General features: G+C 50.9%; 1 protein-coding gene across 1 annotated transcript; it reads right to left on the bottom strand.

The window, feature by feature from the left end:
- Window positions 1–8,823, bottom strand: TMEM256 (transmembrane protein 256). The gene is made up of 4 exons (XM_083707263.1): window positions 8,638–8,823; window positions 6,353–6,390; window positions 1,730–1,810; window positions 1–532 (listed from the first exon to the last, which is right to left on the bottom strand). The coding sequence occupies exons 1-4, from the start codon at window positions 8,723–8,725 to the stop codon at window positions 389–391; spliced, it is 351 nt and encodes a 116-aa protein (XP_083563389.1). The 5' UTR covers window positions 8,726–8,823; the 3' UTR covers window positions 1–388.
- Between the last annotated feature and the right edge of the window lie 11,778 nt (window positions 8,824–20,601).

Here is a 20,601-nt window from a genome sequence, read left to right as displayed (position 1 = left end):
CCACGGAATAAATTTATTCACAGAAAAAAGGTGCATGGGTTTTTTAAAAAAGGTAAATCACTTTCATCATTTATTAAGTTAAAAAACACCAATTGAAAAGCACCGATCGGACATTGCATTCTGAGGCCTCCATCGCAAACTCAAATCTGGTTGCAATTATTTTTGGGGGGGAAAGGATCTTGGCTTTTTAAGAAGGGATTCGGCATTCGGGGAGTTCCAAGACGCAGGACAGAGACGTGTTTGGGGTGGGCTGAAGACCTCAAGGGATCCCACTGACATTTGGAAATCTCTCTTCTCCTAGGGCTCCCTTCTGGCTAGCCTATGGGGGGAGTGAGGGGCAGGGCTGATTGCCCTGCAGATGGGGGCCACATGGGGACAGAACGAGTTGTCAAGGGGCCATGGCGATCCAGCCGAGGATGAGGAGGGAACCACCATAAGGGGCCGCCTTGGTCAGGATCGGGTCCCCTGTCACGGCGTGGTAATACAGGGCACCAGCGAACATCCCCATGCCCAGAGACAAGATGCTGCCGGCCTGGGAGGAACAAAAGGTGCAAGTTAGAATCACTGAATGAATGAATGTTTATTTGCGTCAGCCATTGGCCGCAGCAATAAAACAAGAATACGATATACAAAGAAGAGAAATAAAAAGGTTTTATTTCAGGGGGTCAGACTAGATGAGATTTGGGGTCCCCTCCCAACTCTGAGGTTAGTACCAGTACCTAGAATGGGGCCGGGCTGTGCATGTCCTGCCGTAAGAGATGATGGGAACAGCTTTTTCCAGCATGGCATCCACCAAACATTGGACTACAACTCCCATCATCCACACCCAACGGTTACCCCAACCTCCCCTGCCTTGCGGGACAGCTTTAGAATAGAATAGAATAGAATAGAATAGAATAGAATAGAATAGAATAGAATAGAATAGAATAGAATAGAATAGAATTTATTATTTATACCCCACCCATCTGGCTGGGTTTCCCCAGCCACTCTGAGTGGTTTCCAACAACGTATTAAAAAACAGTGGTTTGTTAAACATTAAAAGCTTCCCTAAAGAGGGCTGCCTTCAGATGTCTTCTAAAAGTCTGGTAGTTGTTTATTTCCTTGACATCTGATGGGAGGGCGTTCCACAGGGCGGGTGCCACCACTGAGAAGGCCCTCTGCCTGGTTCCCTGTAACTTGGATTCTTGCAGGGAGGGAACCGCCAGAAGGCCCTCGGAGCTGGACCTCAGTGTCCGGGCTGAATGATGGGGGTGGAGACGCTCCTTCAGGTATACAGGGCCTTTGAGGCCGTTTAGGGCTTTCAAGGTCAGCACCAACACTTTGAATTGTGCTCGGAAATGTCCTGGGAGCCAACGTAGGTCTTTCTGGACTGGTGTTATATGGTCTCGGCGGCCGCTCCCAGTCCCCAGTCTGGCTCCCGCATTCTGGATTAGTTGTAGTTTCCGGGTCACCTTCAAAGGTATCCCCACGTAGAGCGCATGGCAGTAGTCCAAGCGGGAGATAACCAGAGCATGCGCCACTCTGGCTAGACAGTCTGCGGGCAGGGAGGGTCTCATCCTGCGTACCAGGTGGAGCTGGTAAACAGCCGCCCTGGACACAGAGCTGACCTGCGCCTTTAGGAGAAGATATGGCTCAGGAAGAAACCCTACACAAATTTGGAGGCGCTTGGTTGGCAGCTTGTAACCCCCCCCCAAAAAACCCCAGCCAATTCTAAGTCGTGGATCCTTACCATCATGGGATAGCGGCAGTGGGGCACAGCTAGGAGGGCCAGGCTGTGAAGGAAGTGGTATTTGTTGGCCGTCTCGTACAGCTACAAAAGAAGGTTGAGGACAGTGATTCAACAGAAACAGGCCATCCCTGTTGTCGTTGGAGGCTCACAACTCCCATCAGCCCCTGCAAGTGTGATTGTCGTTGCAGCCCAGCAATTTCTGGAGTCACAGGTTCCCCATCTCTGTACTTCAGCCATTTTGCTTCCTCCCCACCAGACGTTGGACTACAACGCCCATCATCCACTGCAAGCTAAGGAAATGGTCGTGGATAATGGGCTTTGTAGTCTTTTCGGTGCCTTCCTTTTTCAACAAGGGGAGATCTGCTTCCCAGACTGCCTCTGTATTGGATTTTCTTTTTAAAAAGTCTTTATTGAACATATTCCACAGATTTATACATCAATATACTATATTACAATTTATATCCCATCCCATGCTGGGGGGAAAAATGTGAAAATACAAGAAAATTAAAACAACAAAAAAAGACCTAGACTTCTGACTGTTCTCAAAAAACCTAAATCACACTTGTTATATTTTACACAGTATTATATTATTTCCTTAAATCTTTTTAATAAAGAAACAAAAAGAAAAAAGGTTAAATAGAAACATTTGTTTTAAATGTAGTATCTATACATTGTATTGTATACATGTTTTAAATACATTATCTATACATCTGTACTGGATCTGAAAGTGTTTCAAATTGTTTCTATGCGTGGAACTGTTTTTAGGAACGTTTTCATTTTAAATTGTGTCATTGTTTTTTTCCTATGTGGAATTAAAGCCGCTGCTTTTATTGCTGGTGTTTTTCTCTGGGAAATACAGCTTTGAGATTATTTCGCGGGGAAAAAACTGCAAATTGAATTGGACAAGCGTGGCTACATCTTGGGGGCCTCGGGTTGGAAAAAAATGCTTGCGTAGACGACCCATCGTTCAAGTAAGAGGAGCGTCTTACGAAGGTGAATTCAGGAATGCTGGTTCGTGATCTCACTGAGAACAGACAGCTCCATACACCTGCGCCATCCCAATCTCCTTTCCGCAAAGAACACAGGCATCCGGGTTCCCTCCCAGCCCCTTCCCAGGACTGGAGCCCAGCTGGAGATGGGTGCTGGGGGGGGGGGGCGAGTAGCAGCCATAATTCATCTTAAGGACATAAGAGAAATCAGCAGGATCAGGCCAAGAAGGTCCCATCTAGTCCAGCATCCTGGTCTCACAGCGGCCGTTATCAGAATCCCACAAGCAGGATTCGAACACAAGATCCCCTCTCTCCCCTCCAGTGGTTTCCAGGAACTGGAATTCAGAAGCATCCCTGCCTCCGACCACGGAGACCCCAGAATAGCCACGAACAGTCCTCTTCTCCTTCATGAATTTGTCCTAACCTCTCTTAAAGCGGGAAGGAGTTCCACAGGTTAATAATAATAATAATAATAATAATTTATTTATACCCCACCCATCTGGCTGGGTTTCCCCAGCCACTCTGGGCAGCTTCCAACAAAGACAAAAAATACACTAAGATGTCACACATAAAAACTTCACTGAACAGGGCTGCCTTCAGATGTCTTCAGAATGTCAGGTAGTTGTTGTTCTCTTTGACATGTGGTGGGAGGGAATTCCACAGGGTGGGTGCCACCACCGAGAAGGCCCTCTGCCTGGTTCCCTGTAATCTCGGAGCTGGACCTTAGTGTCCGGGCAGAATGATGGGGGTGGAGATGCTCCTTCAGGATCTACTGGGCCTTTGAGGCCGTTTAGGGCTTTAAAGGTCAGCGTCAACACTTTGAATTGTGCTTGGAAACGTCCTGGGAGCCAATGTAGGTCTTTCAAGACCGTGTTATGTGGTCTCAGGGACCACCCCCAGTCCCCAGTCTAGCTGCCGCATTCTGGATTAGTTGTAGTTTCCGGGTCACCTTCAAAGGTAGCCCCACGTAGAGCACATTGCAGTAGTCCAAGCGGGAGATAACCAGAGCATGCGCCACTCTGGTGAGACAGTCTCCGGGCAGGGAGGGCCTCATCCTGTGTACCAGATGGAGCTGGCAGACAGCTGCCCTGGACACAGAACTGACCTGCGCCTCCATGGACAGCGGTGAGTCCAGAATGACTCCCAGGCTGTGCCCCTGGTCCTTCAGGGGCACAGTTGCCCCATTCAGGACCAGGGAGTCCCCCACACTTGCCCGCCTCACGTACTTCTGTCTTGTCAGGATTCAACCTCAATCTGTTAGCCGCCATCCATCCTCCAACCGCCTCCAGACACTCACACAGGACCTTCACCGCCTCTGATTTGAAAGAGAGGTAGAGCTGGGTTTCATGTGCTGGATGAAGGACTTTCTTTTATTGGTACTGAATTCTTGAATTATTATTATTATTATTATTATTATTATTATTATTATTATTATTATTATTATTTCTTAAATCTGCCAGTCGCTTTAAGCCAAAGAACACCTCCCAACGTTCACCTTCACAAGTTCTAGGGTTAGGAGAGGGAGGGAGGGAAAATAATTATCTGTCAACTTTCTCCATGCCAGGCATAATTTTATAAACTTCCGTCAATTTTTTCAAACTTCTTCCTTCCATCTAGTTAAGAATGCACAAACTCATTTCCCATCTATCACACCCAATAGTGCCTCTTCTTCCACTAACCTGCCCCACTTCATTCCCCCCCGGGGGGTGGGTGAAAATTTGAACCCCCCTGGGAAGGGTTTCTCTCTCCACCCACAAACTATGACAACCAGCGGTTCCGGTTTAACTGGCTCAGCCGAAGGGACTGGGAAGGGAAGGAGGAAGTGAAGGTAAGTGTGGTGTAGTGGTTAGAGTATTGGACTCTGAGCTTGGGAGAGTCCAGGGTTTGAATCTCCACTCAGCCACAAAGATGTGACCTTGGGGGCCAGCCACTGCTTCTCAGCCTAGCCTACCTCAGAGGGTTGTTCTGGGAATAAGATGGGGCAAGACGCGAACCATGTACACCTCACTGTGGGCTCCTTGGGATACTGTTAAGGATGCTTTTGAATTCTGGTGCTGGAGGAGACTCTGGAGAGTCCCATGGACTGCAAGAAGATCCAACCGATTTATTCTGGAGGAAATCAGCCCTGAGTGCTCACTGGAAGGACAGATCCTGAAGCCAAGGCTCCAAGACTTGGGCCACCTCATGAGAAGAGAAGACTCCCTGGAAAAGACCCTGATGTTGGGAAAGATGGAGGGCGCAAGGAGAAGGGGACGACGGAGGACGAGATGGTGGGACAGTGTTCTCGAAGCTACCAGCATGAGTTTGACCAAACTGCGGGAGGCAGTGGAAGACAGGAGAGCCTGGCGTGCTCTGGTCCAGGGGGCCACAAAGAGGTGGGCACAACTAAACGACTAAACAACAACAGTTATGGAAATTACCGGGGGGTAGGCACATCTTTAAAGTTGTTAAATGTTACAAATATTATGCATAAATGTATCTTTTCGACTTGAAGTTACCTAGCTTTAACAATCATATAAAATCAACTCCTTTGCCAGTTTCCTCCATTCCAAAGCTATTTTCTTCTTGAAAGGGACTCCAGGAAGTGCCCAGAGGTGACAACTGCTGAGCTGATTGTTGGCCAAGGAAAGCCTAATCCCATCACCAGACTTGCCAAGGGGCCAGACATGCCAAGGAAGTTCTCTTGTACTTTGGGTGGTGGGACTTCAGAGGGGTTTGCCTCTGCTCATCTTATACCCAGGTCTTGCCCTGCCATGTCTGCTTATGCTAATCTTGCACCAAGGACTTGTCTGGATGTGTTTGCCAAGGTTAAACTAGTGTAACCCCTGTCTACCCCTCCCCTTTGATGACATGTCAGTGATGCAGCAATGATGCTGTATGAACTGTATTCTGGGATATGGTGGAAAAGTTTTAAAAGTCCTTGTCACCCCATCCTCGGGGTTCAAAATTCCTCTTTGAACCTGTTGTGTGATAAACTTTGGTCTACGGCTATTTGCTCCAGTTGGTGGCTGGACTCCTTCCTTTGTTCAGCAAGGACCTGCAGGCTCTTCCCAACCAGCTGGGGGACTGAGCAGCCTCGCACCTAGATTCTTCTGTAACAGATAAAGGTAAAGGGACCCCTGACCATTAGGTCCAGTCGTGGCCGACTCTGGGGTTGCAGCGCTCATCTCGCTTTACTGGCCAAGGGAGCCGGCGTACAGCTTCCGGGTCATGTGGCCAGCAGGACTAAGCCGCTTCTGGCGAACCAGAGCAGCGCACAGAAACGCCGTTTACCTTCCTGCTGGAGTGGTACCTATTTATCTACTTGCACTTTCAGGTGCTTTCGAACTGCTAGGTTGGCAGGAGCAGGGACCGAGCAACGGGAGCTCACCCCGTTGCGGGGATTCGAACCACCGACCTTCTGATTGGCAAGTCCTAGGCTCTGTGTTTTAACCCACAGCGCCACCCACGTAACAGATACAAATGCAATAAATAGAATCACAGAAGTGTGGAGTTGGAAGGTGCCATGAGGGTCATCTAGTCTAGTGCAACCCCCCGCAACGAAGGAATCATTTGCCCAACGTGGTGTTCAAACTCACAACCCTAAGATTAAGAGTTTCGTGCTCTACTGACTGAGCCAAATAAAAGCGTTTACCTCTTTCAAGTAGTCATCTCGGTCACTGCGACGGAAATCTGGGAGGAGGAGGGCGGGGAAGAGAGAGAGAGAGGGGGGAGTTAGCAGAAACTGCACAGGAGATAAACTGGGGGAAAGGGGTGGGTCATCAACGCCTCCCCAACGGCTGCAAAATTTGATAAGGTGGAGGAAAAGTCTCCAGGCTCTGAGCTTGGAACACAAACAGGGGAGGCGAACCAGAGGGACCCAATGCACCCGGGGAAATTCTCAGCCGAAACAAGCCAAAACCCTGACTTGATATTTAAGTGGACTTTGGAACTTCCTGCCTTCACTATACAGTGGTACCTCAGGTTAAGTACTTAATTCGTTTCGGAGATCCGTTCTTAACCTGAAGCACCACTTTAGCTAATGGGGCCTCCTGCTGCCTCAGCGCCGCTGGAGCACAATTTCTGTTCTCATCCTGAAGCAAAGTTCTTAACCTGAAGCACTATTTCTGGGTTAGCGGTGTCTGTAACCTGAAGCGTATGTAACCTGAAGCGTATGTAACCCGAGGTACCACTGTAATATTTTCAGTGCCTGTCTAAAAACATTATTCCTTAGACAAGCCCATGCAGATATTTAGAAAGCTGATGGTGCAGGTTTTTGGCCTGTTGTAACTTAACGTTTCAAAAGCCTTCAGTTACTGCTCATTTTTCTTGCTGGTCAGTTTATTGTGTTACTATTAGTAGCAGCTTTGAGTGGTTTGGTCGGTTGATTTCATTTTGCAACCAAGGGGCACATAAATGTTATGAAATAAAACAAATCCAACCGCGGCTTCCGCTGCAGAACCTCCTGGTGGTTTAATAGCAATTTGCTGGTTTAATAAGGGGGCTGGGTGGGTGGGTGGGGCAGCTGGCAAACCCCAGGGGCATCTTGCAATAACCAGCCCCCAAGGTAATAAAGGGACCGCAAACCTTATATGCAAAAACAGACCACACCTCACTTAACTTTGCACTGACAGCCCCATTTCAAGGCTCGCCCCCCGCACCTCAGTTGCAACCTCATTTTTTTACGATACGATAATCTTTATTGTCATTGTCCCATACAGAACAACGAAATTGAAAAATCTACATCAGATATTCAAAAACCAACAAGCCTGCTATCCCAGCCTGGTTAGCCCCTAAAAATTCTGATACCCCATAAGTGAATACAATATACTCCCATAGAGATTACCTTAAGGTAAAGGGGCCCCTGACCATTAGGTCCAGTCGTGGCCGACTCTGGGGTTGCGGCGCTCATCTCGCTTTATTGGCCGAGGGAGCCGGCGTACAGCTTCCGGGTCATGTGGCCAGCATGACTAAGCTGCTTCTGGCGAACCAGAGCAGCGCACGGAAACGCCGTTTACCTTCCCGCCGGAGCAGTACCTCTTTATCTACTTGCACTTTGATGTGCTTTCGAACTGCTAGGTTGGCAGGAGCTGGGACTGAGCAACAGGAGCTCAGCCCGTCGAGGGGATGTGAACCACCGACCTTCGAATCGGCAAGTCCTAGGCTCAGTGGTTTAACCCACAGCACCACTACCTTACGCTGTGTTTCAAACCAAAATCACATTTGGATAGAAAGCATTTCTCAGGCGGCTAGTCCTAGTCTTTATAACCCTGGACCTTCTTCCAGAAGGCAGAAGCTGAAAGAGATCATTTCCGGGGTGCGCACTGTCCTGCGCTATCTCTGCAGCTTTCTTACGGCACCTGGAAGAATAGAACTGATCCAAGGTGGGAAGAGGGCACCCAGTGGCGTAGCGTGGGGGGTGCAGGAGGGGCCGGCCGCACCGGGTGCAACATCTGGGGGTTAGGGTTAGGGTGCGCAAATCCACGGGTTAGGGGGCGCAAATCCACAGGTTAGGGGGCGTAAATCCACGGGTTAGGGGGCGTAAATTACTTGCCTTGCCCCGGGTGCTGACAACCCACGCTACGCCACTGAGTGCACCCAATTACAGTGGTACCTCGGGTTACATACGCTTCAGGTTACAGATGCTTCAGTTTACAGACTCCACTAACCCAGAAATATTACCTCGGGTTAAGAACTTTGCTTCAGGACAGAACAGAAATCGGGCTCCGGCGGCGCGGGAGGCCTCATTAACTAAAGTGGTGCTTCAGGTTAAGAACAGTTTCAGGTTAAGAACAGACCTCCAGAACGAATTAAATACTTAACCCGAGGTACCACTGTATTCTCTCAGCAGTATTTGGGAGCTGCCCACAAATACCGTCGGGGGATCGAGGCCAGGATTGCACCCCCTCTTCTCCAGCCCCGGCACCCGCCTGTCCTCACCGTGAGCCCCGTAGGCGGCCGCCCCGACGGCCGCAGCCCCGCTCAGCGCTCCGAGCCGTCGGAAAAACGCCCCGGCGCCCGCGACCATTGCGATCCCGGACGTGAAAATGTATCAACTTCGTTTCCGACTCCTGGCGCGTTTTATCCAATCAGCGCCCTGGGCGGCTCGTTAGTATGCAGCCCCCGCCCCCGCAGAACGCCGCGCCTCAGCCAATCGGCGTTTCCCAGCCCTTCCTTCCGCATCAGCCAAAATTCGGAAAGGGTTGGCCAATGGCGTGAGGCGTCCCGGATTAGAACGCGGGTGCGTCCAATGAGAAGCGCGGTTCCTCCTTCTCCCTGCCTCTCTTCTCCAGTTCCATTCTCCTGATAGGTTGCCTCCGGGAAGTCCATCTCAGCACGTCAACCAATCAGGGGGCGCCTGGTAGGAACGCGCTTGCAGCAGCGCAGCTTAAAGAGGAAGGAAAATTCAAGTGTGCGCTGCTCTTAGGATGCATACGGTAAGCACGTGACAAATAGGAAAAGTTGGCTGCGCGTTAAAAATCCTACCAACCTTCATCCCATCTTTTTGGAAGGAAGAAATGGTTCGTGCTCCTTGCTTAGAATATTTACGGCACCCCAAGTGTCTCCACAGCGCCGCCTGGTGGAGGAAAAGAGATTCCCATGTGGTTTCTCCTTTAAAGCCATTGCCTCCTTCCTGCTGCCTCTTCCATCATAAAGAGGCATTGTCTGCTTCAGCGTTCCCCAACCTGGCGCCCTCCAGATGTTGCCGACTGCAGCTCCCACCAGTAGTCCAAAATATCTGGAGGGCGCCAGGTGTTTTTTTAATTATTATTTCAAACAAAAGCAAAAAAAAAAAATCAAATAATTCTCAAAGCACTCGTTGGTCCTTTAATTATTTTTCATCATCAAGACTAGGATTTCTCTCCTCGCTCCCCCAACCCAATTTTTCATTTTTTTTGCAAGCGTCGACCACCAGAGGGCGGCAAAGGCGCGACCATTCAGCGCATGGCGACAGCATCGGGTTTTTAATGCTGGATTTTGGGGTGGATGCCATCCGCATTGCTGGCTTAGCAATGCCACAAATTAATTTTTTTTAAAAAAAAAAACCTTGCCCGGTTAATTGCACGAACGTCGATCGAAGAATCAATCGCTTTACTCGTGCATTAAAAAAATGAACACGAGTGTAACAGGTTTGGGTTTTTTTAAAAATTTTGGAAGACGTTTTCCGTGAATGATAGAGGGGGAAACCCTCGTTTATAAAGCGACCTGCAGTTTTAGCAGATATTCAGGGTTTAAAAGCGTTTACATCCCCAATTTAGGGACGTTTTTAATGACTGATGTTTTAATGTGCTTTTAATCTTTTGTTGGAAGCCGCCTAGAGTGGCTGGGGAAACCCAGCTAGATGGGTGGGGTATAATTATTATTATTATTAATTAAGGATTGGCCGGACCTCACAATAAGACCGCAATCCCATTTCCATATGTGATCAGATCCAGATGTTTGCTTTGAACCAGGATCCCATATGTTCTAAAATTCTCTCTCTCCCATTGCAATTTTCCTCCAGATATTTGGACTACAACTCCCATCAGTTCCCATTGTGCTGATGGGAGTTGTAGTCCAAAACACCTGGAAGGCGCCAGCTTGCTGAAGGCCCCTCTAAGCCGCTTTCCCCAGGTCCCCAGGTGCTGCCGGACTACAACTCCCATCGTCCATGACAATTGACTGAGCTGCCTCAGGATGATGGGAGTTGTTGTCTGAAACATCCGGAGGGCGCCAGGTTCATAACGAAGGCTGTCTTTGTGGGAGGTGTTCTGAAGGCAGATCTTCAAGACACATGAAATAAAAAAGGGCATCGGAGCATGCGCCGAGCGGGATTTGAGAAGGGGGGGCACCCCTCCTTCTTGCCGCTATCCGATCACGCCACCTTCGGTCCCGTGATATCCCGTGTTGCTCATCGGAGGAAGGTGGCAAGGAAGGGTTCAGTGTAAATTGCATTCACCATCAACACCTCCTCCTCCTCCGCTCTCTCCCCCAAATAGCTCGTTCTGGGGTTCTTGTTTTTTAACATAGGGATGCGGGTGGTGCTGTGGGTTAAACCACAGAACCTAGGACTTGCTGATCAGAAGGTCTGCGGTTCGAATCTCCGCAATGACGGGGTGAGCTCCCATTGCTCGGTCCCTGCTCCTGCCAACCTAGCAGTTCAAAAGCATGCCAGTGCAAGTAGATCAATAGGTACCACTCCGGCGGGAAGGTAAACGGCGTTTCCGTGCACTGCTCTGGTTCGCCAGAAGCGGCTTACTCCTGCTGGCCACATGACCCGGAAGCTGTACGCCGGCTCCCTCAGCCAATAAAGCGAGATGAGCACCGCAACCCCAGAGTTGGCCACGACTGGACCTAATGGTTAGGGGTCCCTTTACCTTTATACAGTGGTACCTCGGTTTAAGTACTTAATTCGTTCCGGAGGTCCGTTCTTAACCTGAAACTGTTCTTAACCTGAAGCACCACTTTAGCCTCCTGCTGCTGCTGCCGGAGCACAATTTCTGTTCTTATCCTGAAGCAAAGTTCTTAACCTGAAGCACTATTTCTGGGTTAGCAGAGTGTGTAACCTGAAGCGTATGTAACCCGAGGTACCACTGTATATAACACACACACACACTTTTGTTCTGTAAGTGGTAGAATCCCAAGACCCAGCCTCCCTCCTGCCTCTCCAAAGAAACCTAGCAAAAGGGAGAGCAATAGATCTTCCTTCGGCCATTGCCACTGCTGCTGGAGTACAGGGTCAGGTTGTAAGGTTAGACCGTGGGTAGGCAATCTAAGGCCCAGGGGCCGGATCCGGCCCCATTGCCTTCTCAATCCGGCCCACGGACGGTCCAGGAATCAGCGTGTTTTTACATGAGCAGAATGTGTCTTTTTAATCAAAACACATAGAATCATATAATCCTAGAGTTGGAAGAGACCCCAAGGGCCATCGAGTCCAACCCCCTGCCAAGCAGGAAACCCCATCAGAGCACTCCTGACATATGGCTGTCAAGCCTCTGCTTAAAGACCTCCAGAGAAGGAGACTCCACCACACTCCTGGGCAGCAAATTCCACTGTCAAACAGCTCTTACTGTCAGGAAGTTCTTCCGAATGTTTAGGTGGAATCTTCTTTCTTGTAGTTTGGATCCATTGCTCCGTGTCCGCTTCTCTGGAGCAGCAGAAAACAACCTTTCTCCCTCCTCTCTGTGACATCCTTTTATATATTTGAACATGGCTATCATATCACCCCTTAACCTCCTCTTCTCCAGGCTAAACATGCCCAGCTCCCTTAGCCGTTCCTCATAAGGCATCGTTTCCAGGCCTTTGACCATTTTGGTTGCCCTCCTCTGGACACGTTCCAGTTTGTCAGTGTCCTTCTTGAACTGTGGTGCCCAGAACTGGACACAGTACTCCAGGTGAGGTCTGACCAGAGCAGAATACAGTGGCACATCTCTGGGTTATTTGTGCGGCATAGGAATTCGTTCATATTTTCCCCAAAAAATATAATCTGGCCCCCCACAAGGTCTGAGGGACAGCGGACCGGCCCCCGGCTGAAGAGATGGGTTAGACTGAGAGATGCTCTACCCTTGAGTTATGGCCTTTTCTCCCCGATGATTTGGGGTGGTGCTGGTCTCTGGGCAGAGAAGGCCGTTCCCTGGGTGAGCCTCAGCCCGGACACCTGGGTCCTTTCCCCAGCCAAGAGGCAGGAGTCGGGCTCCAAGCGACCGCCCTGTGCTGAGAGGAAGCGAAGCAGCTTTTAATCTGCCACTGCCAGCGTATAAATTATCCATGCCTGTCACCGGAGAATATAAATGAACAGGGAAGGAGGCGACTCAGAAACCCCACAAGGCACCTCCGGCTGCCGCAGGTTACGGAGCAGGAATGTTAAACGCCTGGCTGGAGCCGCAGTTCGCCCGGGCTCAGCCCCAAAACCTATTTTTAGCCCAAATCGTCCCATAACGCCCCCCTCCCCACTTGTAGCACATGGTTGCTGACATTTCTTTTTTGCCAGTGGGCTGCGTGGCGAGGGCCTCTGAGCATGCACAGAGTGGCTCTTGCTCAGCACTCACCTGGCCTCATATATATATACACACACACACACACACACACACACACACACTCACAGTGGTACCTCGGTTTAAGTACTTAATTCGTTCCGGAGGTCCGGTCTTAACCTGAAACTGTTCTTAACCTGAAGCACCACTTTAGCTAATGGGGCCTCCCGCTGCCGTCACACGATTTCTGTTCTCATCCTGAAGCAAAGTTCTTAACCTGAAGCACTATTTCTGGGTTAGCGGAGCCTGTAACCTGAAGCATATGTAACCTGAGGTACCACTGTATATATATATATCTGCACATATATATCTGCAGGTATATATATATATCTGCATACATGCATACATACATATATATATCTGCATATATATATATATATATCTGTCTATCTATATATGCATTATATATATATATATATATATGCATGCCTTGGTGAAGATTTGACATTTTCATCCCCCCAAAAGTTTTTGATTTGAGTTTCTACTGAAATGAGGCTGCATTTTCATGTTGCATTTTAATCTCATTTATAAGTTGTATTTTAATCAATTGTTTTTATAGCTGGTGTTAGCCGCCCTGAGCCCAGTCTTGGCAGGGGAGGGTGGGGTATAAATAAAAATTATTATTATTATTATTATTATTATTATTATTATTATTATTATTATTATTTAGAGGGGGAAAGATCTCTGCGATGGGGAGCCTCAACTTCCTTCCTCCAGGCCAACATATCACAATTTAGGAAAGTAGAGAGGAAGAACCGTTTGTTTGTTTGTTTGTTGTGTCTATATCCCATCTTTTCCCCTCCGAGGAGCTCAAAGTGGAGTGTACATGGTTCTTCCCTTCTTCCAATAATCCCCACAAAATCCCTGTGGGGCAGGTGAGGCCTAGAAAGGGGATTTGAACTCAGAGCCGAGTCCGGCGCTCTAACCACTGCACCTCACCACCGGCTCCCGCACTACACTCCGAAACTAGCTTGAGGCCCCTCCGGAACTAGCAGAGAGTTCAATTGGTAGGCTCTTCTGATCTCAGGGTCTCGGGTTTGAAACCCGCATTGGGCATAAAACTGGGGGTTGGGCTAGACTATGGGTAGGCAAACTGAGGCCCGGGGGCCAGATCCGGCCCAATCTGGCCCGCGGACAGTCTGGGAATCAGCGTGTTTTTACATGAGTTGAATGTGCCCTTTTATTTAAAATGCATCTCTGGGTTATTTGTGGGGCACAGGAATTCGTTCGTTTTTTATTTTATTTTTCAAAATGTAGTCTGGCCCCCCCACAAGGTCTGAAAAAGTTTGCTGACCCCTAGGCTAGACGGCCCTTCTGGCTCCTTAGCGGTGCTAAGGGGAGGAGGCAGGGCTCCTGAGCATGTACAGAGTGCCTTTGAGCAAGGAAGCCTGGCTGAAGGTGGTCCCCTCTCACACTGCTTGCTGGATTTCTGGATTCTTGGGGGGGGGGGAATATTCTTCGTCGGGCTCTGGAGTCTGGCAGAACCCACCCCGGGCGTTGGGTGCTGAACCCCAATATAATAATAATAATAATAATAATAATAATAATAATAATAATATTTATACCCCGCCCATCTGGCTGGGTTTCCCCAGCCGCTCTGGGCGGCTTCCAACAAAACACTAAAATACAATAACCCCCCCCAAAACAAACATTCCCCCCCTCATCCCAGGTCCAGGAACCCTAGCTGTCAACGTTTCCCTATTTTTTAAGGGAAAGTCCTTTATTCCGAATAGGATTCCTCGCAAGGAAGGGGAAAAGTTGACAGCTAGAGACGCCCCCCCCCGTTTTCTCCGTCCATCAGCCTCTCATCTGTCTCCCCCCCCTAAAAAAAATCCCCTTCCTCCCCTTTGCATCCTTTTGAAAGGGGGGGGGGCAACCAGTCAGGCGTTGCCATGACATCCCTGCGCCATCACAGCCGCCCCCTTCTCCCCCCCCCATCCATCCCTCCCTCTCTCTCTGCGACATAGTTGGGGGGGGGGTTAGAGAGAGAGAGAGGGAGAGGAGGTCTATTTTTAGCAGCCCTGAGCGCAGAGCCAGAATGCAAAAGAGGCAGAGGGGGAGCGCCCCCCCTTCCCACGTGACGCTGACACGCGTCGCCTCCTCGTCTCCTCCACGCGCACCTCCCCTCCTTTTCCAACCTCGATTGGTCCATGCGTGACTTGGGAAAAGGATTCCCCCCTCCCGGCAAAAAAAAAAATGACGGGGGGGGGGCCTTTTCTGAACTGAACCACCCCTATTTTCCAGAAGTGCCGACCTCTCCGTTTAAGCCCCTTAAATAAAAGAATTGGGAGGGGGGCAGAGAACCCCGCTTTGCATGCACGTCTTGCTCATCGATTTTTTTTGGGGGGGTGGCAGGCCCCGTGGGCAGAGGCAGGGGGGTGCAGGAGGGACAAATGCCCCCCCAAACTAAGTAAATAAATAGAAATAGTTAACTAACTAATTGCATCACAGATATCTCGGTTGTGCCCCCCCCCATAGATCCTGGCTAAGCCCGTGCCAGGCCCCCTTAAAATAATATTTTATTTGGGGGAGGGGGTCGAAGGGATCTCGGGCCCCTAGGCGTTGGCTCCCCTGGTGCTGCTTAATAATAATAATAATATTTTTTATTTATACCCCGCCCTCCCCTGCCAAGGCCAGGCTCAGGGTGGCTTAAGGGTTGAGGGGGTTTTTTTCGGGGGGGGGGGGAGAGAGAAAGATTTATGGGTGCATGCTTGGAGCAAGGGAGGAGCAGAGAGAATATATGTTTTTGAGGGGGTTTTTTGGGGGGTGAAATTAACAGGCAAAAGACCAGGAGGGTTCTATTTTTCGGTGGCAGAACACCTGCTTGGCATGTAGAAGGACCCAAGTTCAGCTCCCTGCCCCCCCATGGCATCTCCAGTTGGGCTGGGAGAGATTTCCTTGCCCAAAATTCTTCAGCGCTGCTGCCAGTCCGTGTGGACAATATTGGCTACGTGAACTCACGAGAAGGCTCCTGTTTATCGGGAGTCATGAGAACTAGAACAGCTCAGCGGCAGAGCAGCTGCTCAGCTTGCAGAAGGAAGTCAGTTTCGGTCCCCAACGTCATGTGCAGGTGGCGCTGGGAAGAGACCCTGAGTCTAAAGCCTTGGAGAGTCGCTGCTGCCGGCCTGTGTAGGCAACGCTGCGCTAGGTGGGGCCCAAATGGTCTGTCTCACTGCCTATGTTCCCTTACCTTTCCAGTCCCGAATTGGCCACTGTGATCCATGCGACGGTCACCTCCAGACTGGATTATTGTAACTCGCTCTACGTGGGGCTGCCCTTGAGACTGACCCAGAAACTCCAGTGGGTGCAGAATGCTGCGGCGAGACTCCTTACGGGGTCCTCACCATGGGATCACATTCATCCAGTGCTTTATTTACCAGTTGCACTGGCTCCCGGTGGAGTACAGGATCAGGTTCAAGGTGCTGGTTTTAACCTTTAAAGCCCTATACGGCCTAGGACCCTCGTACCTACGGGACCGCCTCTCCTGGTATGTCCCACGGAGGACCTTAAGGTCCACAAATGACAACATTTTGGAGGTCCCAAGTTGCAAGGAGGTTAGACTGGTCTCAACTAGGTCCAGGGCCTTTTCAGTACTGGCCCCGAATTGGTGGAATGCTCTGTCCCAAGAGACCAGGGCCCTGCGGGGCTTGACAGAGCATTTCAGCCTGGCCTTTGGTTTGGACTCAGTCTGACCCTTATGTTTCCCTCCCCTTATGGTTTTGATGAGGTTGCATTTTACCGGCTGCACTGGCTCCCGGTGGAGTACAGGATCAGGTTTAAGGTGCTGGTTTTGACATTTAAAGCCCTATATGGCCTAGGACCCTCCTACCTACGGGACCGCCTCTCCTGGTTTGTCCCACAGAGGAACTTACGGTCTTCAAACAAAAACATCTTGGAGGTCCCAGGCCACAGGGAGGTTAGGCTGGCCTCGACCAGAGGCAGGGCCTTTTCGGTTGTGGCCCCGATCTGGTGGAACGCTCTGTCCCAAGAGACTAGGGCCCTGCGGGACTTGACATCTTTCCGCAGGGCCTGCAAGACGGAGCTGTTCCACCAGGCCTTTGGCCAGGGCACAGCCTGACCCCCTCCCTCAGCAATCTTCGCGGAGCTCTGGCCCAATGGTTGCCATCAACGTGATTTGAATTACTTTTATAATGAAATGATTTTAGAATGTTGTACTATTTTATTGTTGTTAGCCACCCTGAGCCTGGCTTTGGCTGGGGAGGGCGGGATATAGATAAAATTTATTATTATTATTATTATTATTATTATTATTATTATTATTAGGAGCACAACAGCTGCTCAGCTTGCAGAAGGAAGCCAGTTTTGGTCCCCAACGGCATGCGCAGGTGGTGCTGGGAAGAGACCCCGAGTCTAAAGCCTTGGAGAGTCGCTGCTGCCGGCCTTTGTAGGCAATGCTGCGCTAGGTGGGGCTCACTGCCTATGTTTACAGGGGGAAGGGGCATAGGTCAGGGGTGGGGTGGGTGCTTGGCTTGCAGAAGGCTCGATCCCGGGCAACAGCTGGGAAAGACCAGCAGATGTTGGGTTGCCATTCTCTAGGTATGATCCCTGTGTTTCTGGGGTTGGGCTAGATGACCGCTGGGGGTCCCTTTCTGTACAATCCTCTGACCCTGTGACCTTGCGAGGTGTGGTGTGAACTCTCCTTCCAGGGAGGTTTTTAGACAAGCCGTCTGCTGGGGGAATTTTCTTTTTTGGTGATTTTCCTGCACTTCAAAGGGGTTGGAATCCTGAGGTTGAATCCTGACAAGACAGATGTACTGTTTTGGGGGGATAGGAGGTGGGCAGGTGTGGAGGACTGCCTGGTCCTGAATGGGGTAACTGTGCCCCCGAAGGACCAGGTGTGCAGCCTGGGAGTCATTCTGGACTCACCGCTGTCCATGGAGGCGCAGGTCAGTTCTGTGTCCAGGGCAGCTGTCTACCAGCTCCATCTCGTATGCAGGATGAGACCCTCCCTGCCCGCAGACTGTCTCGCCAGAGTGGTGCATGCTCTGGTTATCTCCCGCTTGGACTACTGCAATGCGCTCTATGTGGGGCTACCTTTGAAGGTCACCCGGAAACTGCAACTAATCCAGAATGCGGCAGCCAGACTGGGGACTGGGGGCAGCTGCCGAGACCACATAACACCAGTCCTGAAAGACCTCCATTGGCTCCCTGGACGTTTCCGAGCACAATTCAAAGTGTTGGTGCTGACCTTGAAAGCCCTAAACGGCCTCAAAGGCCCAGTAGACCTGAAGGAGCATCTCCACCCCCATCGTTCTGCCCAGACACTGAGGTCCAGCTCTGAGGGCCTTCTGGCGGTTCCCTCATTGCAAGAAGTTACAGGGAACCAGGCGGAGGGCCTTCTCGGTGGTGGCGCCCTCCCTGTGGAATGCCCTCCCAGCAGATGTGAAGGAAATAAGCAGCTATCTTATCTTTAAAAGACACCTGAAGGCAGCCCTGTTTAGGGAAGTTTTTAATGCTGTATTGTTTTTAACATTTGATTGGGAGCTGCCCAGAGTGGCTGGGGAAACTCAGCCAGATGGGTGGGGTATAAATAAATTATTATTATTATTATTATTATTATTATTATTATTAGACTGGATGACCTTTGGGGATCCCGTGACTTGCAAGGGAGAAAGGGAGGGAGGCGAAGAAGAAGACAGGAGAGAAAGCGGAGGGTGGATGAGGAGGAGAGGCAATTAAGGCGAGATGGATGTAGAGCTTAGAGAGGGGAAATGGCTTGGGATGGAGAGGGAGGAAGGGGGCTGCCCCATAGCGCTGCCAAGCACGCCCCCCTCCCCGCCTCCCGCCCTCTTCCAGGCCCTTCTCCTCGCCTGCCCCCTCCAAAATCCTCCGCAGTGTCCCCCTCTGGGTTCCCCTGCGACGAAGCCACTGTTCTGCACCGCTTGCAAAAAATATATAGGTCACGTCGCTTTTGTGCCGCTGCAATGGGGGGCGGGGGGCGAAGCTGCAGGACCTATTGGCTTGGGCTGCGCAATCCCACTCCCTGCCCCCGCCAAATCTCCCTAGAGATATCTTCTTCTTCTCACCCTCCTTCTGCCTCGGCCCGGATGCCCTGCAGAGGTTTCGGGGTCACAGCTCTCAAAGCAGCGGATCTTTTTAAGCTGCAGTTTCCGTGCTGCGCTAGTTGATCCCTAGGGGATCCCTTCCTAGGCCACGGTTCTGGGGTTCCAACTGAAAGGCCTAACGGGAGAGGAGAGGGGCCTGCGGGCGGCCGGGAGCTGTAGCCCCACACATGCGGAGGGCACCGGGTTGGGGAAGGTCGCAAGCCCCATGGCGCCCCCTGTTGGAGAGACCAGGCTTGCTCCCTGCCCTCCATTTTCCCCCTGCAGGTTTCCGGAGGGCAGTCCTGGTATGCTTGCCCCATAATACCCTACCCTTTGGAACTCCCTGCCACTTGATGTACATTTTCGGAAGGATTTTTGCTCAGGCGAGATGTGCAGAACGTCGGCGTGTACATTTCAACCTGCTTTCCATTTCTTGCTGATTTTAGCCTTTTTCGAGCGTTCCAAAGAGTTGGCTTTCACCTGCTTTGCAAACCGCTTTGGGGTTGTTCTTCCTTTTAGATAAGGAAAGTAAAAATTGGCCAGTGTGAAAATTTTATGAAATGCGCTGAATTAAATAATGCCGGGGCTTCAAAGCACTTTGGAAATCCGAACAGGAGGAGAGCTGCAGCAATGGCTCTGCAGGGAATCTGTGGGGCAGAAAATGTGGGGCAGAAAGAAGTATTCGTGATCCAGATTCAGGGAGGTATGCCCGTAGTAAGGAGTTTCAGTGTGAAGGGAGCGCTGCGCATTTGGGGTGGGGTTGAGGAGTGAGGAAATAGGGGCCTGGGAAGGAGCCCTGACCCGTCACGTTCCTGCATTTCTGGGGGTCAGACTAGATGGCCTTTGGGGGGTCCCTTCTGACCGCGATTCTGTGTGCTGCCTCCAAAGTTTGCTCTCAAAGCCGATTTGGGCAAAGGAAGTTCTATTACTCTCCGTGCCGGGAAGAATCCAATTAAAATGAGCCACGGGGCGTCTTTGAACAGCGGGCTCGGCTGATGGTGTCCAGATTTCTCCCCCTGCCTCTGGTCCCTGTGGAGATGGCTAGCTGATGGCCAGGGAGTGAGGAGGAGGACCTGCAGGCCACGTCGCATAAGGGAGGATTTGAACCCGGCACCTTATGGGGAAGGGCCGTCGTCGCTCAGTGCTGGGACACCGGCTTGGAGTGCAGAAGGTCCAATCTCTAGGTAGGGCCTGAAATCCTGGAGGGCCGCTGCTGCCAGTCAGTGTGTGCCTTCCGGATGGACCCCAGTGGTCTAACTCGCTTCCTAACTGGGGATTGAACCCCGACATTCTGCATTCGTAGCATGTGTCCTCGTCCCCTGCTTTGGGGCAAGAGCTCCTCCAGACGGGGGCAACCCCACCCACCCAGAAGGCACCGGGGTGGATGAGGCACAGGGCACATCCAGGCCATAGCTGTCAACTTACAGATTTGAAAATAAGCGACCAGCAGCCTCGAAAATAAGTGATCAGCAGCCAAAATAAGGGATTTTCCGGGCACAGGTATGTTCAACTTCTGAGCTAAAGGCAGAAAGCCCAGCCAGCAGCCAAACGAAGCCTCAAGCGGTGGTTCCCACAGCGCAGCAACCCGGCAAAGGGGACGCAGCAAGGAAAACCACCGTCCCCTCTCCGCTGGGAAGCGCTGAGCAAAGGCGAGTCCCCAGGCAAGGCGGCCGATTTGATTGGCACAAGGCATGCAAGCTCCACCCCCCAGTCGTTCTCAGACTCCTTATTGGGTGAGCAACGCAGCCAAGCAACCCAGTTGGAGCCTCCCTCCTCCCTGGCCGGCAGGGAGGGAGGGAGAGGAGCTGCTTCCTTTGAAACCCGGG

The sequence above is a fragment of the Podarcis gaigeae genome, assembly GCF_964106915.1.
Source record: "Podarcis gaigeae genome assembly, chromosome: 13".
NCBI lineage: Eukaryota > Metazoa > Chordata > Lepidosauria > Squamata > Lacertidae > Podarcis > Podarcis gaigeae.
The sequence above is the reverse complement of the archived record's forward strand: the minus strand, read 5'-3'. Positions and strand labels throughout refer to the sequence as shown.